General features: G+C 37.4%; 1 protein-coding gene across 2 annotated transcripts in view; it reads left to right on the top strand.

Moving 5' to 3' along the window:
* Positions 1-19,646, top strand: part of Kiaa0825 (KIAA0825 ortholog) — a 411,723-nt gene that overhangs the window by 69,982 nt on the left and 322,095 nt on the right. For both annotated transcript variants that reach the window (XM_041663776.1, XM_041663777.1), the window contains exon 6: positions 18,124-18,285. In XM_041663776.1, coding sequence (XP_041519710.1) covers positions 18,124-18,285 — 162 coding nt within the window. The remainder of the gene's footprint in view (positions 1-18,123; positions 18,286-19,646) is intronic.

Genomic DNA, 19,646 nt, shown 5'->3' with positions numbered 1-19,646 from the left:
TTCTTTAATGAGGTCTCACTTTTTATACAAACGACATTCAAAGGCATGCCCCAACTAACACAAAACAAATTCAGAGCTATTTTTGATGGTATTTTTTTTAAGCTTTACAGATCTTTTGCTTATACGTTATGGCTTGGGGTTTTGTGTTTTTGTGGTATTTCTCTGTGTGTGAATGTTTGTGTCTCTTCGTTTCTATTTGTTTCTTGTGGTATTTTTCCCCATTTGTTTTGTCCTCTTCTAGTTTGTTTCATTTTTATTTTATTTATTTCTCTCCCCGCCCCATGCCTGTTTGGTTTCTAATGAGAGTGAGCAATCAAGGGCATGGATTTAGGTGCTGGGGAGCAGTTGAAAGAACCTGGCTGAGGGAAACAGTAAGCAGAATATATTGTATAAAAATTGTTTTCAATAATAAATAACTTAAAAGATTCTTTTATTTATGGTGCTACAGATAAGACCCAGAGCCATACCATATGTTAGGCTCTTGGTCTACCGGTGAAGTCTACCCATAGCCTTCCTTCATACATTCTAGGACTCTGCTAACACTTCCTGTATCTCTCTTGAAGTTAGAACAATTTGTAAGTGCATCTTTGCCTATCCTTATGTTCCTTGATGCACAGGTTGGCATAATCATCTTCCATAATGTGCCATTCCATTACCCTTATATTTTGAAGTAAAGATGAAAAGGTTTGTTCTATTTTTTATTGGTAGAGTGTTTAATGTATAAACCAAAGGCCCTGGGTTCAATCCCCAGCATGACCTAAAGGGAAGTGTGGTATTACATGTCTGAGCACACAGACCAGATCCCTAGAACATGTCAATGATCAGAAGACACCTTCTTAACAGAGTACCAATGAGCTCCCTAAGCTGTGGCAAGGTTTTCCTTCTGAAGCCTGAATTGCTCTTCTCCAGAGATGTTCATAGACAAAGGAAGAGTGTTTAGGCATGGACACATTATCAGAGGCTGTAATGATGCTCTAGGATAATGAAGGAAGTAGATCTGTATGTCAGTTGTGTCTCCCAGAGGACTTCTACCATCAACAGCTGGAACCTCAGGGTAGATGCTTTCATTTCCAAAATGTTTCTATAGTATTTCTGCCATCTCTCTTCAGAAGTAACACAGTTGGTAAAGATGGAACATTTGAATATTTTGAATGTATTTCCTCAGTGTTAGCAAGGGAAAGAAGTGATGAAGTTGATATTCCTTAGATTGTTCTAGAGAATGCTAGCAGGAGATTATTCATTCAATAGAAACCTATTAGGCATGAGAAGAAGAGGAAAACTGAGATAGTGAAATATAATTTAAAGTTGCTTGCTTTTGGTCCAGTCCTTATTATACCATTAAACTTTTAAAGAGTCATGGGTACAGCTGCATTTTGAGAGTTGCTTGTACTGCTTTAATGTTTTAGAGTAATGTATTCATTATCAAAACCAGTATGAAATATATGTAAAGGAAAAAGCGAACATCCTCAGGTTCCCTCTGATCTCAAATCCCCCAGCCTTACCACTGTTACAAATGAACACTTTGTTCATATTCTAGAAATACTTTTTTCATATAATAATGACAAATAGTTTTGTAATTTTACAAACGACATCTACTTAGGTATATTTTTCATTTAATATTTTATGTTGTCTCCCATGGTAGCAAAACTGATCTTTTCAGCAGCACCAAGATATTCAATAATATATGCATAGCATAGAACATTTGTATATGACTCCTTTTAGTCTTCTTAGATTTAGACTCACTAGATTTAGAATATGAGTATGTTTAAGTACAACATGTCTTTTTTAAAATAGATATCAAATTTATGAAAATTGAGATGGGCCATTTTCTTCTAAAATTATAAATAGAAGGGAATGTTAAAGTTTATTCACAAGAGAAACATTAGTATTGAACGTTTGCTAAGTTACATATAATTTCAACCTTTCGAAAACTTAAGAATTGTGTAAGGAAATAAAAGAATATATTACATAATGTAAGACTTCAGAAGGAAACTCACCACTGTATTTCATAATTTCTTTTTTGATATGTAATTTTTACCCTAAATTATTATTTTTAATGCCTATGGATGTTTTACATCCATGTCTGTCTATGTGACTGGCGTCTGCTGAGTTCTAAAGAGGAAGCTGGATCTCCTGGTACTGGATGAACAAACAGTTGTTAGCCACCAATGAACCATCTCTCCAGCTGCCTAGTCCTTTTAATCCTAGTATCCTAAAGTAATCTAAACAGCATAGACTGTGTTGCCCACACCTTAAACAATACAATTCTACACATTCTTATGCTTTTATTTTGTAATTTATTGTATCGTATACCTGGTTCACCAATTCTTAGGCTCATTTGTATGCCTTGTTTTTACAGGTTTCAAGTTATATGTTTTATATATATAGTATAATTCAATCATTTAATTAGGTCTACCTATAAACATTAGGAGTTTCCCAGTTTTTTTGTCTTTACCTTATTAAAGAATGTTTTATTCCTTTATAAGTGATGTTTCTATTGCAGAGAATCTAATCCAGAGACTTTTAAACTATATTCAAAAGCTTGAATTTCTCCTCACATGCTTGAATTCATTTTAACAGTTTATTAAGTTTGATTTTGAACTAAGGACTAGATTGCTGTGCTCTCCTGCCTCCTTCTGGATTATGAAGGCTATTGCTGACTATGAAGGAAAGCCACCTGAGCAGAGGGAACAGGAATGTTGTGAGGAAGGGTAGCAATCACATAACACCCTGGTGTCTTACGAGATTTGGGACCAGGCACACTTCACTTTGCATGCTAGCTTTGCCATTTAGTGGTGATGAGATCTTGCATAGATTTCTTTTTCTCAATCAGTGTTTGATATTTACTCGATATAGAAATGATAATGCAACCTGCTTCGTGGTGTCTTTGTGTTAAAATAGATACCACCCATAGGCACATTTTGCTAGTTTCTTTATTTAAAGTTTAGACCTGTATTCATGAATACCTGCAATAATGTATTGACAAACTCTATATTATTGTGGTGTTTATAAATTCCACTGTGACAATATATCAAATACATATTGATCACTCCCACAGTCTGTGAACCCAGGGCCTTACACATGCGAGACAGGTGCTCTTCTCTAGCCTTTCTACTAGTCCTTTATCCTATCTTTTGTGACTTATTTTTGCTTTGTTTTAAGAATAGGTCTCATGTAGCTCAGCCTAGCCTCAACCTCAACCTTGTAGCTGAGGATGACCTTGAACTTGTGATCCTCCTGCCTCCATCTCTGGAGTGCTTGTTTTATGCAGTGTTGGAGATTGAACTCATGGAGTCATACATTCTAGTCACTCTACCTACTGAACTACCTTCAGGAGTCCTTTATTTTACTTTTAAAGTATTGAACGTGTGTTTCTAGAAATGTTATATGATGTCTTAGTGTTTTTCAGTTTCAAAATGTATACTAGTAAGAAAACATCAATCTCTTTTAAAAATAATAAATGCCATAGATGTCATTTGTCTTCCAGTTCTAAACATTCATCAGAATTGCTGTGCTGTGCTGTGCTCCATCTAGCTCAGCACCAACGTGCTGCTCATGTGTTACTTTGCATAATACATAGGCTCCAAGCTCAGGGCAACCATTAGCTTATACCCTTGGCCCATGTTCTCTGTCCCCAGTCTAAGTTAAAGCCCCTCGTAAGAAGTCAGCAACAACTCCTTGTCTTTCTTTCCTTCTATTTCCCTCATCCTGTGATTAAAGAAATCACCAAGACTATTCATTTTCATCATCATAAAAGTATTTCCACAGTCTCTTCTCTTCATCCCTGCCAGTTAGGCCTTTATCACTCTCATCTGAGCTGTTACAAAAGGTTGCTCTCTAATTGTTTTTCCCTGTGCTTACCTTTGTTTTCTTATAAGGCATCTGCCCTGAATACTTCTCCCTAGTTTAAAGCTCTTCAATGGCTGATTGTCACTGTTGCCATAGAGCTCCAGGTATACAGTGCTGGAATACCAGCCTTCCCCGGCTGAGCCCCGGGATGGTGTGATGTGCACCAGCTCCTGTCTTCTTCGTCTTCTTCCATTCTTTCCTTCCCTAATTTCCTGTGATGCTTTATGATGTCTCGTGTGTCATTTCTTCTACCCTAGCCCCTAATCCCTGTTCCCCAGTATCTCCATATGCCTTTCTCAAGGATTTTAGCATATTCTATTAAAATATCTAATTAGGGGTCTGTCTCCCCATATGGACTCTAAACACCTCAAGGGCAAGTATTATTTATTTTCTTCATCAACCAATCCACTGACTAACACATGCCAGGAATTCAATGATTATTTCTTAACTGAACAATTTTCTTAAAATAAATCAGTATCAGGAGGTCTAATGATCTACATGGGTAGCCAACTAGTCAACTTATTAATTGAGTCCCTACCATCTAAAAAATAGTTTGCCAAGATGAATGGAGATTCAATAAAGAATAAAGTCTTTGCCTCCCATCTAGATCAAGAAATAAAATTTGAATATATGAAAAGCTGCCAGGATTTAGGCAGATACACAATTGGAGAATTCTGGAAAGAAAATAATTCAACAGGTAGGGGTCCTTTCTGACTTCAGTCCAGGGAGATCATGATGAAATAAAACTGTTTTAGTTGCAGGGTGAGCATGTCCTGGGGTCTCAGAGAGCAGGAAGAGACAAGGAGCATGATTTGCTGTCTGGTGCTTTCCTATAGTATAGAGAAGGCATGCAGTTCTGAAATTGAATTGCAGCATGAGGGGTGTATGCAAAGAACAGGCTTCAGCTTGAGGCCCCAGCCTTACTTCCCAAGTTTTCTGCTTTCTCGTCACCATTCAAACCTGGATTTCTCCTTAAAACCTCATTCTGAAGCTCAGTCCATTCTGACACCCCCCCTCCAACTGCTCTGTGGTGATCAACTACTACGATTTTATTTGGGAAACTACTTTGGACTACTTTACCCCGGAAACTTCCCCCTGAGATTTGAAATCAGTTTGGTATTGATTCTATGTGGTATCTGAAATGATTTCCACACTAGGTGTGGGTGGGGATGGACTCACAGAAACCCACAAAGCAACACAGAGACAGAGAAAAGTGTAGAGCAATATGAGATTAATTATAAGTGTTTGTGTAAAGCCTTAAATCATTCAGAATGCAGGCAAAGAGAACAGTCTAGAAAAACTTATATGAAAATCTTACCATCAATCTAAAGATTCCATTTCTTACACACCATGCAATCACCATGCTCCCAGCGTTTCTGCATTCCCCACGGCACGTCCTCCTCGTGCTCTGGCTGCTTCCTACCGTCACTTCAGAAGGTTTCAGCACAGACTATGGATATCCCAAGGGCCAAAGGATTTGTTCACTATGATAAGAGGAATAAGCAGAAACAAACAAACAAAAACCAAAGCCAAGTGCTATGGCTACAGGCTTTGGAGCAGAAATGTGGTCTCCATCTCAGAAGCAGCGAACCTTGGAGAAAGTTAAACACATCGGTTCTCAGACTCACTGAACCAAAAGCTCTAAGGGAAGGGATAGCTGTCTGCATGTTAGGTAGCTCTCCAGTTGGTTCTCATGGATACAGAGTTCACTTTTGGTGGTACTGTGGCGTGTGGGGCCCATCTGCCTTGCTTCCAGTCCTGCTTGTTGTATAAGAGTCGCAGAAACCTACACAAATTAATTGATCTATTTGTGCCTCAGACATAAATGCTAAGATGAGTACTTCCCTTGCAGAGCTGGGAAACCAGTGTAAACGTGTGTGGATGCCTGTAACAGTACTCAACACATAGGAATTATCCTAGAATTTATTAGTACTCCTCGATCTTGGTACTTTAAGAAAGGCTTTTGTATAAATGATAATATGTACATTTGTACTGATTGATGACTAAATAGTGCCCATATTTCCATAAATAGATCTTACAGACTCAGGACATCTACAGAAGTCAACCCCTTCCCCTTGTGGTTTGCTCTTCACTTGAACGCTTTCACCATGATGGGTCTGCTCAGAGGTTCTAGTCACTTTGTCATTTGATGACCCGCTTTGCTTTCTTCAGTGCTGTCTGTTGACAGTAAGTTTTGAAGATTAGAAAAGACATATATATTGTATAGGATGTATTCAATAATTTTAGTTATGAATTCCTCTTCTGTCTCCCATTTAGTCCCCCCACACACTTCCCTTTCAGCCATACATTTACACATTGAGTGAAAATTTGCATTCCTATTTTCCAGGTGCAAAGACAAACATACAGTTCCTCTGGTCTTTGAAAGTACATGCTTTAGGCTTTGCGGGCTGTAGGTTTCTATTTCAACTACTGAAACTGCCATTGTAGTTCAGTAGCTCAGTAATAATACAGCCGTATCACATGGTCCAATGAAACTAGGTGCCCACTGAAACTTGAATTCCATAGTTTTCAAATTCTTTTGGATATTCCTCTTCTTTTGAGCGTTTTCACCCCATCTATTTCTAAAGAAAAATATTATGGTTACTGCACAGGCCATTCCAAATTGGAATATGGGCCAGGTTGCCCTAGGGACTGTAGTGCATATATTCTGAGGCTTGGCACATGCAAGTCATCCCACCCTGCTTTGGGATCATCCTGTGCATCTCTGTCATACATGGAGGCATGTCCCATGGTGACCTCTTGCATACATTGCAAGCACAAAGGAAATCTTGGTTAAATTGCTGGGTGAAACTCACACATGCAAATGCTTTCTGTGCATCATCAGCCTTTCAAGGATGACAATGTAAAAGATGGCATCTGCCCCCAACATGCTCTAGAGTCATATTTGAAATTGGAAAGAACTAGGACTTTACATTTTTGGTCACGTAAGTTTTCTAGGTGAGGAAAACAGCTAAAGGAGTACAGTTAACTCTAAAACTTACTAGACAAAGAGCCATCACACCTGGGACATGTCTTCCCTAATCCAAGTCTGTGTCCTGCTCATGAAGACAGCTTTCCAGGTGTCTACGAGAGATTGCTGTTATCTCTTTTCAGAGTGATTTTAACATGCATTCATAGGTATAATTTTCTACCTATCCAAAAAAATTGTGGATAGAATTTTATACTTTATTTTTTAGTATAAAAGAGGGAAATATTCAATATCTTTTGAAAGCTTATGATTCAGTTAGAAAATATATCAGGTCATATTCAGGTGTCTCTTAACTTAAATCCATCTTCTTGATGTTGGCATTATTTTTATTCCCACACTAAATTTTTAAAATTAATTTTAACATGTTATATTAAGAGCTGATAATGTAACTTCCGTGTTATGGCATATTCCTTTAAAAATGAAATATCAACTCTTAGATACAACCTGAGGCTATAGTAAAAATGAATTGTTAACATAGTTTAAGGTTTTTTCTATAGGTTAAATTTTAATCATGATAAGAGAAAATAGCACGTATGATAAGGGATATAATTAACTGAACTCTATCAAAACTTGAGACTGAGAAAGGGATATTAGGAAGATATTTTATTAGCATGTTCCATTAGCATACAATAGTTAAAATTTAAAACCCACTTCATTATGCTAGAAATGTCTTTTTATTCAGATGCTCTTTGAAAGGATTATCTGGGAATTGAAGCTCTGTAAAACAAAAGTCAGATAAGATAATATTCAAGAATTGTGCTGGATAGAGTTCTGAACTTTGCTTGCATTGATGCAGCCGTTCTTTGATTAGCTCTTTAAGATATTCCTGTTCCTGCTCTTGGTCAGACAAAACAAACCAAGCAAGAAAGATAGGACATAGAAAAAGGAAGAGTGTCATGCCTGGTCAGATAGCAAGAAGTCTGATCTTGGCTCATGTGACACCAGCATTCTCTGCCAGAGTAGGCAGAGTGGGGTGTGAGAGAATTTTGTTATCATTAAGCAGTAGGTTTAGGTAACAACTCATGATGCCCGTGTTGCTTGAGAACCAGAAAAGGGTAATAATAGAAGCAGCTTCTCTTCACTTTTTCCCACTGGCACACCAAAACGGCCTCAGATGACTTTGCCTCTTCCCTTTGTCAGGTTTCCTTGGTATGTGAAGCAAAAAGTTATTTGCTCTTAGGGCTACGGAACCTCTCTTTTAAGCTGAGTTCTTGGTACCTTGGGAAGATTTATCCCAAACACTGAGATTCTCTTGGTTCAGTTTACAAATGTACTTGTTTGTGTGATGACTGTCATTTCTGTCAGTGTAACATCTGTCTTGGGCCCAAAACCATCGAGAAAGAAAAATTAAAGGCAAAGATGGTCTGTGCTGAGTCATGAGGACTGGTACCCCACAGAAAAGTCACATGCTGTAGTTAGTGCCTGGAACCCCAAGGCTAAGTAAGTGGAAACCCAGACATCACTGGACAGGTGTCTTAGCCAATCAATGAGCAGAAACTTCCGTGATAGACCTTGTCTCACAAAAACCAAGGTAGAGAGGGACAGGGAAAGACACACAGCTTCGATGTCCAGTCTACACATGCACTCATGCATGTACACAGTGCACATATAAGCATACAACACTTGTGCACACATACACCACCAACAACAACAAATTGAAAAGTAAGATACGATCCACGTTAACAATTCACCTTTTCCTAATAGAACGTTTTAGTTGTCACTTGTCACTGGAAATCAGTTGCCACTTTGTCCCACCAGTGTGTGTCTATGTTCTGGAAAGGGTGGGTCTATTAGTTGCTGTGTCTGTCTGGGTACATTCCCCATTTAGAGCCTGCTGTAGTAGTCTGTTGAGAGTACTCTACATAAATATAATATAATGTTTTATTCTTGACTTGAGGACAGCGATAAGGAGCTATGAGGTAAAAGCTGGACTGGATTTAGTCTTGCAATGAGAAGTACATCCTAGTAGTGACTGCCAAGTTTCCATAGTGGGAATTTCTGAAAACCCAGACAAATCAAGTCAAGAAACCCAAATCAAGTGATCAATAGCTCATTTGGATATTTCCTAGAATTATCTACCCAGCACTTTTTCTATGGACATAGATGCACAACTATTTAGACTTATATTGTAGTCTAGAAGGATGATGAACACACACAATCATAAACAAATAAAGGAGTATTGTAAAGCTTTGGTATTGTAAAGCTGCAGAGGAAGATGTGGGGTTGGGATGGGATGGCACCATCACTCAATGTTATGGATACTTTCCTTGAGGATGATAACCGTAATTTCAATGGCAATGCTTAAATATTCACAGTGAAATGTAATGCACTGTTTATAATTATTTCTTTCCAATTTTTCCTATTGAAATTCCTACACGGCAGCCAGGCATGGTGGCCCACACCTCTAATCCCAGCACTCTGGAGCAGAGGGAAGCTGATTTCTGTGAGTTTGAGGCCAGCCTGATTAACAGAGCCAGTTTCAGGACAGCCAAGGCTACAGAGAGAAACCTACCTTAAAAAACTGGTTTTTTTCTACATGAAATATGATACAAACTGCTATAAGATTGGGACATAGCAATTAATTTAAAAATTAGTATATAGAAATTTTATGAATAGAATATGACTATTAAAGATTTTGTCAATATGATTTTACATTAATAAGATACTAATATTTTATTAAAGGGACATAGTTATAATGGAAAAGCAAAATTTCTTTAATTTGAAATTTTTTAATATAATTTCTTTAAAGATTAAAATTTAATTACATAATTTATCCTTTCCCTCTCCTTCCTTCAGCATCTTCCATGTCCCTCCCTCACTTACTCTCTGTTAAATCCATGACCTTTTCTTTTATTTATTATTTTATACACATACATAATACATATATAGACATGAATCTATAAATACAACCTGCTGAGTCTGGTCAGTGTTGTGTATATGTCTATGATTTCAAGACTAAGCGCTCGGAATTGGATAATCAATTAAGGATCACATCTCTCGGGAAGACTGACTGTGCTGTTCTCAGCTCTGTTCTTTGCTGTGTTTATTTGTCTTGGGTAAAGCCCTGTGAGGGTTCCCTCTCCCTCACTGCATGTCTATCCATGTTGTCACTCTTCAGGGCTTTCTAGGCAGCCATGTTGTTGAGGTATCATGGATGAAGCATTTCATCTGTGTCATTTGTAGGTCGGGTACTCTGGCGCTTGCAATCCTCCTGTCCACTCTTCAGTGATGTGACCCGAGTCTTGAGTGCAGAAGTTGTGTTGTAGGTGTCTCCATGGTGACCGAGGACTGCACATTCAGTTGTTATCAGCGTTTTGTGCAGTTGTGGTTTCTGTAATAGTCTACATCTTCTGTGGCGAGGAGCTTCTTGGATGAAGCATGAAAGCTACATGGGCCTGTGTTTGTAAGGAGAAATAGTTAAAAAGCAGTTAGGAGTTAGGTTTCTATGTCTGGTACTGGTTTGATAGATAATCTATGGCTCTTGGGGAAATATTGTCAACCCAAGCAGCATAACTTTATCCCAGGACTGGAGAGCCAAAGGCAGGCAGATCTCTGTGAGTTTGAGGGCAGGCTGGCCTACATAGTGAGTTTCAGAATAGCCAGGGCTATATGATGAGAACTTTTTTCAAAGATTCAACAAACCAACCAAATTGCAACAACAAGAAGAAAGATAAACATGTGCACACACTCTTCTATGTACTATATCTAGTTATAAGTTACTGTAAAATAACGATTCCTTTTGACATTTCAAATATCCTCAGATGAGTTAAAAATAATTCATTTTGTCTTTGACAGTCACTAGTGTCATTTTTAAATCATTCATTTGTGTAGAGAGTGAAAGATAACAGGAACATACTTGTGAAGACAAAAAGGGTTCTGTCTATAAGTAGACTAGGGTTGTAAGAAATATCTCTCAAGTGAAGAAATGCAGTGTGTCATGACAAGTGTTTAAATGAAATGCGCGTGAGGTTAGCAGGTGTGTAGAGCACTGGAGCCTGTCTGCTTTGGTGTAAATGCAGGCTTTTCAGAGGAGCTGACAATAATATCTAAAGTCTACAGGCTTCCTGCCTTCATGTACAGTTCTACTGTGACTACTCAGATAGACCTCATGAGCTACTGAGCCACAAAGAGGCTAAATAACTCTTCTAATGTCACGCAGTTAGCAGGAGATCGCTCCTGGCTTTGAACTCAGACTCCACATGTTAGCCTTGTCAGGGCTTCCTCCTGTACTTCAAGGAGCCTTACTGGTCATAACAATGGGTCTTGTAATAAAATGGAAGGGAAGCCAGGGACTAAGGGCTTTCTTGTTTGCATGAGTAAACAGCACTGCCTACAGGTCCTTGATGATATTTCCACCTACTTACACGACAGAGAAAGTTCTCAAACTCTGGGTAGTGATGTTTTCATTCTGCTTCTCCTCAAGCTTTGAAGGGGGCCCAGGGGTCCTTTGGACCTCTGGTATCTACTTAGTGGGTTCCAAGTTCCCCCTGCTCTCAGGAGGTAACTTGAGTCCTGGGGAAAGTACTGTTTATTATCTGTCCCTGTCCAGCCCCTGCTGGCTTCATATTATTATAATACTGTTTTAAAGTTTTCTTTACTGGAACAAATCCATTCCATTTGGATTGTCATGAACCATCCGGAATAATAAGCCTCTCAGTAGCATTTGTGTGTCACCTCTTTTACATCACTTGTCTGCTGGACTGAGAATTTCTTCTCACTGAAAATGGGTCGGTCCATTTACAGGCAATAACAGGGTGGCTAATGTTCATTCTTGGGAAAACTGAAATGTGTGCCTTTCATCCTATTATTCTGATCCACCAGCTTCAGATTATCTGATTGTGCAGCTTCTCATTTTCCTCCAGTATCTTAATGCTATTATTAACAAGAATTCTGTTGCTAATGGTTTTGGAAAATAATATGTGCTTTCAGCCGCTGCCTGTATTTCTATGGTTTCATCTGATTTAGCTGGAGTTTGATAGTTTTTTCAAAGGCTGCTTGTTGCAGATCAATGTGAGGAGCCCTAATATTTCTCTAGATCAGCTTCCAGTGTCCTACATTTTACTAGAAGACAATGGGATTAATATGTTGTCTACAAGACAATAAGCAAAAGTGTTTTAAAACATGTGGTTTATAATCTACATTCTTTATTACTAATACATCTATAGATACATTTACATAAAATATATATTTTATTTATGCATAAACACACATTTAATTTTTGGGTGAAATTTGGAATACCTTATGTTTTAAATAATCAGTTATTTTTAGAAAACAATTAGCAAAGAAGAATTGAAAATTTTAACCATACAAAATTATATTTTAGAATAAATTGTAGGACTATACCCTCCAGATTTCTATTCCATTTCTTTTATGTTCTTTTGCACATAATTACTTTTTAGATGTTGATTTTTAGATAGCTTTGTCTAATAGAATACCGTAATTCCTATAGAGTACAATAGTTTTTCTTTATTTACAAACTTAAATATTTATTGTTTTGAAAAATGCCTTTATTTGTTTTCAATCAAATCCAAATCCAGCTATATCTACGATTATTGAGATATCATTCTTTTATCAATTTTATACATTTTTTTTAAAATTTTTGCTTATTTTACATATCACCCACAGTTCCTCCTCCTCTTCCTCCTCCCTCTTCTCCCACAACTCCCCCAAAATCACCCCTCATCCACTCCTCAGAAAGGGTATGGCCTCCCATGGGGAATCAACAAAGCCTGGCATATTCAAAGCCTGGCATAGTCAGGTGAGACAGGACCAAGACCCTCCCCACTGCATCAAGGCTAAGCAAGACATCCCACCATCTGGAATGGGCTCAAAAAGCCATCTTATACACCAGGGATAGATCCTGGTCCCACTGCCAGGGGTCCCACAAACCGTTCAGGCTGCACAAGTGTCTCCCAAATGCAGAGGACCTAACTGACTTTGGGTCAGTTGCCTGTGGATTTCCAAGCCATGCTCTTGACCCCTCTTGTTCATGTAACACCTCATCTCTCTCGTCTTTTTTTTTTAAACAGTTTCTTTTTCGTTTCAAATCTGTATAAGTGAGTGTGCTGGTCTTGAAGCAGAAATGAAAACACTTGATGGTTTCTGGCCTCGGAATTTTTCTTTCTGAGAATGTCTCTGAATAACTTCTATCAAAAGTCAGAGAGAGAGAGAGAGAGAGAGAGAGAGAGAGAGATATGCTTTATCTGTGCAGTTGCTCACAAGCATGCGAACTACAGTTTCATCAGACAGAATGGATGCCAATTGTGGCAGCATAGGTTTAAAATCCCACTCTGGGGAGGCAGAAACAGGAAGAACCCTGTAGACTTGCTAGCCAGCTAGCCTGGCCTAACCGGTTCACTGCAGACCAAAATGACTGTCTCAAAGAAGGCAAACAATATTCCTGTGGCTGATTTTACTATGGACTTCACATTCATGCACATCTGCACACACATGAAAATGCACGCACACCCACAGCTGCAAATTCTTAAACATGAACATACACATAGACATATGCACACATACATGCATACCCACTCATAAGAAATAAGCTCCTACTGTTTATTTGTCTAACAAAGTTTCTTTTGCTTATGGCAATCGCATGAGATGTCCCCTTTAAAATTTCCTCCACCTGTACCCTGCTTTTTTCAGAATAGCATAAAAGGGAAGAAATAGATTTCTTATGATGATTCTTTGGTTCGTAACATGACCTTTTCATAGTTGTGTGTGTGTGTGTGTGTGTGAGAGAGAGAGAGAGCACGCGCGCACAAGCGTGCACTCTGTTCTTATCCATCCCTCTTCCCCGCTGCTCCCAAACAAATGGCCACAGTGAAGGAGGGAAACAAATGAGACACTATGATGAAATCTGTTACTTTGTATACTATTCTAAAAATTAATTTTAAAAAATTGAGCATGGACAAAGTACAAAAGCTATTTGTGTTTTTACACAATGTCACGTTTTTAGTTGCCTTTTGAGGTCATACCCTACCTGTAGTGAAAGCTACAGAGTAATTTTCCAGTACAGCTGATTCCGCTTGTTTGTTGTGTTTAGACAGGGCCTTGATATGCTGCACATATTAACATTTGAATTCACAACCCTTTTGCCAACATCTCTAGAGTTCAAGGATTCATAGACTTGTATCACCTACCCCAGCAAATGACACTTATTTAATTATTCTTTTAAAAATCATTATTGGGATTACGGTTATTCTCGCATAGCTATTTGCAATCCTGGTGGTTCACCTCCACACACTCACTGTGCATGCTCAGTAGGATCCTGGACTGTTCCTTTCGTTCAGACCCAGACATGATCCTCACATGATTTTGTTTACGCCTCAAATGGACTTTGTGAGAATTTTAGGAGGATTTAGGATATATTTACTAATTTTCAAAAGTGTCCTAAAAACATAGCATGACAAAATGAAGAGTGACAGTTTACGAGCAGAAAAGAGTGCTATCGAAATCAGGCTCTACAGTGGAGGTAATGCCAGATGGTAGACACATTCAAGTCATCACAGAGGTGATTCCCAATGACTCCTTTCCTCAAAAATCTCAAATGTGATCTGTTGATGAATCAGCTGGCGTTCCCTAGCCAAAAATGTTTGAGAAATATTCAGTTTTAAAAGTTTCCATTTCATTATAAAAGTAAATAATATGAGTTAAAATAAAAGTAAAGTACAGGATTTTATTGTGCATTTTAAGAAAGAAATTATTAAAATACTAGAGAAAGAATTGCCATCAAACCCTTATTATCATTTGCAATCACTGCTCCGTGATGATAAAGTCTTACTCTAAGTAAAAAATTTATTTTTACCTTGTCATATTGATATTTTAGTTAGAACCATTTTTTCTCATTATATCATATCCAAGCTCATTACATAAACAATGATTATAAATTCAAACAGCAATGGTTGGCAGAGTAGGTCAAATGTAGTTCCTTGTGTATAATCATGCATGCCTAAACTTCACTGAAAGTAAGAGAGTTTCATTGTGATTTAATAAATAATTAAATAAGCCCCTTGTTTAATAAATAAACAAACTCTAAGTTGGCTTATTTTGGGAAGGTTGACACCTTGTTCTATGTAAATGAAGTTTTCTGAGCAGATGATTTGAAGAAGAATAGGCAAATAGCACTGAAAGAAGAGAGGTCGAGAATAATAATGAGCAATATAAAAGGAATTTCTGCTTTATGACATCCTGTCCTGATCTGGGTAATGGGGGGAAGTCTAGGAGGCACAGTGATGAAATTCCTGATGTAAAGTATGGTGATTAGGACTCAAGTCCTGTGAAAAAGTGTGGAGAAAATAAAAAAAATAAGGAAGTTTGGGGAAATGGAATTCCATACATTGTGTTTAACTTTGTTTTAATTGGCCTTTGACAAACCCTCACAATGCCCAACTGTGAGAATTCTGATCTAAGAATGGTAGGAAATAAGGACTACTAATTAATGATCTCCTCAGTAATCATTGCTTCTTTGGAAAAAATATTAGATTTAGGTCATATATATCATTTGGCCCTCTTTAATAAGTTATAAAGAATCATTGAATTGAAATGGACTTGCCTTAAATATTGTTGTCTGTCTACAAGGTTCTTGTTAACTCCTGGTTGAGAAAGTAAATCCTCTTCATGGAGAATCCACTACATGATTTTAGACAAGTTGCATTTAAGTTATAGGGTTCCAGCTCTTGCACATGTTTCTTAAGGTGAATCTTTCCTTATTCTATAAACATTTATAATACCTTTAACTTAAATTTGAGCCAGACAAAGGCTTCTAACTATGTTTAATTCTAAATCACACTATTGAGTAGCCTTGCCTAATGAAGCATTAGAAAGGATTTGGAAGTTGATTTTAAAATATATGAAGTCTAAAAGGAGCTTGGGACTTTACAAGGTTATTGACCCCTTATTTGCATATGTGAAGCTTAAAAGAAAGCTCTGGTCATATTTAAGATAGCGGAACATCCAGCCTAAACTACACGCCCAGGTCCCTGTGAAAGTAGGAGCCCTAGTTCCCTGTGAGAGGTAAACCACTCCTCAGGCCACCTAAGGTTGACACAAATGCATAAACACGCGCGCGCGCACACACACACACACACACACACACACACACACACACACACACACACACTCCAAACAGCCTGATAAGGAACTGGTCAACAACTAGAAGGGACAGGCTATATTCCTCTTTTCTTTTCCAATTTTCAAACATAACATAACTTTTTTGGAATTTTTGTTAGGTATGCTGCTCATACATTTTATGTACTTGTGCATCTTTCTAGAAGAATCACGGGTAGAAAATAAGTTACTTAGGAACTTTTTAAATGTGGGATGATGTTTAATGTGGGGATGAGTATAGAATTTTGTAAGAAGTTTTAGGTGTTTTTACTTTTTAGAGGTAGATATTATTCCGTAGTTGTAATTTGTAGATAGATTTCTCAGATTACCTGCAAAGCTAAAATGATAGTTTTGGTTAGCCCTTGCTTAAAGACTATGTTCTGTGGATTTAAGTTTGATGCCAGTGTCTGAGCTTTTTAACTGAAGGGAAATAGATTACCTGTAAAGCTGTGTTTCTGAAGCCTTCCTTCTAAGTCTACACGATGAGAGCATCTGTCTCTATGTGGACTCATCATCCCCTTCAGTTCCTGATTACCACCCTTCATGTTTTCTGCTCCCATCACCAGATTCTTGTTAGAGTGAGATTGTGAATTTTCTAATTACAATTAAACTTTTTAAATATGTTTCAAGAAATGGGATTAATAAAAGAAAAATTCTTTATATACTTGAATATATAGTCAGAAATACAATCTGGTCATACATTTCTAATATAGAAGCAACAGATTGGAATTAAAGGGACCTAGTAAGGAAACTACTCTTTGTACTCCTAAACATTTCCTGTCTTCTGTGGTAATTAAATGGAAGTGTAATTTGACTAGTAGTATAATTGTGAGGAAAAACATCAGTCCTTGTATAAGTTGTATTTTCCTGCATAAAATGTATACGCCAATTATTCAGATAAGAGGGAATTTTAAACATAGCCTCATGGATTATGTAGTTATTATATAGTTTGTACCCATTTGCCACATTAATTTGATTCTTTTTAATGATATAAAAATAAAATACAGACAATTTGAGAAGTTATATCTGTTCTTTAGATGTTTTTCTTTTATATTTTAAATTTCAGATTTATATAGCTGTCTGAATATTGTAAATGGAGACTGTGGTTTTGTTTCCCAGCTACCCAAACCCAAATAACCACACAGAGACTATATTAATTACAACACTGTTTGGTCAACAGCTCAGGTGTATTCCTAGCTAGCTCTTATGTCCTAAATTAACCCATTTCTATCATTTTATATTCTGCCACGAGTCTCGTGGTTTGTTACCTCACATCTGCCTGACTCTTCCTTCTTTCTCACTGCATTCAGGTTAGTTTTCCTGCCTAGCTCTATTTTGCCTATCCATAGGCCAAAGCAGCTTTTGTATTAACCAATGGTAATAAAACATATTCACAGCATACAGAGGAAAATCTATATCAGAATACCAGGGAAAATTACTGATTTCCTTAACATCCACATTCCTTAAATGCATGAGTATTATTATTTTACTACACATTTACATTTTGTGGTTCTTCACTTAGCTTTCTACCTCTCCCCCTTCTCTTTCTATTTTTTTCCTCAAAACTCTGCTTTTAATTAAGACTACGTGGTAGACTTTTGTTCTTATATTCTGCAGAATTTATTATCTCAAACCAAAAGAATCTTTTTCATAACTACAGTTCAATATTTAAACCAAGAAATAAGAAGCTTGTGAAAGAGTAATGGATTTCACATATTTTTAGCGGTGAATCTAATAATGGCTTCAGTTATTATGTCTTTTGTATGCTTCTACACTGTAATATTTTTGAAGCTTGGTTTTCTGGCACAAATAGTTTTGAAAGGTACTGCTAATTTATTTTGGAGAATGTCCCTTAATTTGAGTTTGTCTGATGTTTCCTCATAATCAGAGTCAAATTATGATAGACTTAAAAAATACAGTTGTATAAGTTATCTACTTTATAACAACTTGCAAGCTAGTTATTTGTCATAATTGCATCACAGATGATATTTATCTATAACTTCATGGAAGAAATTATTCCCCTAAAAAGTTTTTATATGTGTCTCATGATGAACAAGCTTGCCTAAATTTTGAAGCTCTTGTCAAATTTATGGTATATATGATCAAATTGATTGTTCTAGAACTTTCCAAAGAAATCAGTAAAATGTGTAACAGTGTCTATCTTTTCTTCACAGTCAGCTCTGCGTGCCCACAGGATCGAAGACACTCTCCTTCGTCCTTACACGAACTCAGATTCCTGTCACAGCTGACAGAATCCGCTTTGAAGCTGGAAAAAAGCATTCAGGAACTGTTTGAAGAGTCGTTTTTATTGCTTGAGATGCCCAGGAATGCTCCAGGTACTGTGCTCTTTAGTTAGTCATGCATAGACAATTTTTCTCTGAATGTTCCCTGCCACTTTTAATCTGTACCATTATTTGAAAGAAGTACATGATGAAGTTGTTTGCATTAATATTCAGCATGACACATAGTGTGGGTTGTTTTCTTTTTATTGTTTGCACTTTGAGCGTCCTTAATTCTGATGGGCAAAAACTTCCTAAGTTTGTTTGGATAATTGCCCTTGGCTAGTATTGTATCTTTTTCCCTGGGAAGAACCACAGGCTGGCCTGTTGAAAGACTGAACAGACTGGGTGGCCGAGCACCTGTGCTCTTGCCACAAGAAGCCAGGTGACCTCCTCCAGCAGCTTTCCGAGTCTCCTTAGGCCAGAGCTCTCTCAGCTTCCCAGTAGACTTGTAGGAATACACCAAGTTCTCTCTTTGTAGGCCCCAATACTTCAGATTCCAGTATCAAAAGTGGAGTTGTGAAAATTAAATAACTTAGCATACTAGGTCATGCATAAGATTTTTAAAAGTTATGATTACCAGATGTGATTTATTACACTGTGGGTTATTTAATTTTGTAATGTATTATTCTAATTTAATTGAAACAAAATCTCTTTGAAAAATACTTTACTGTGTAGGTTGAAATAATGTTTCTGAAAATATGGGTAGCAGTCAAAGGATATGGCCAAGACACACCCTTTGTTGTCTCATGTACACCTTTTCTTCACCATGACAGCCACAGTTCTCTTTCACATATGACCATGTGTGGCGTGCTGAGAACGTGGCTACATCTTCAAAACAAATTGAGGAGCAGGAATTAACTAAATTTTTTAACATGCAAACCCCATATCTAAGAACAATAAATCTTTAGCTTCTGCTTGAATACATAGTTCTGTACTTTTTTATTTACTTAGACTTGTGTATTAGAAAAGATAGTGACTGGGGTTGAAGTTTCTTTTATGTTTAGCACAGGTAAGCAATTTTCTGTCTTTCAGGTTAACTTTAGGTAGCACTGTTCTAAAGTAAGTAATACAGATCGTTGTATTTGTTCATTTTCTATTACTGCAACAAAGTTTCTGAGCCTGGATAATTTAGAAAGGAATGGGGCTTATTTACCTCATAGTTTTGGAGAAAGTCCAAAATGTATGCTGACTCAGGTGAGCACCCTCCCAAGGGTGGGGCTGCCAGTACCCACCCATTGCATTCTCCTTCTTCAGTGCCCTCCATTCTTTTACTACCGTCTGGTAGACTAAGCTTCTAACATCTGAGCTCTTGTGGGGCATACTCCAATTATTGCCAACCTGTAGCCATCACTGTACCGAATTTCCGCTCATTAGACAAAACAAGGGTGGAGTACAGATTTCTGATGCTAGCAAGA

This window comes from Microtus oregoni, unplaced genomic scaffold (assembly GCF_018167655.1).
Source record: "Microtus oregoni isolate MIOR12 unplaced genomic scaffold, Mior012 000014F_ref0000157, whole genome shotgun sequence".
NCBI classification, from domain to species: Eukaryota; Metazoa; Chordata; class Mammalia; order Rodentia; family Cricetidae; genus Microtus; species Microtus oregoni.
The sequence above is the reverse complement of the archived record's forward strand: the minus strand, read 5'-3'. Positions and strand labels throughout refer to the sequence as shown.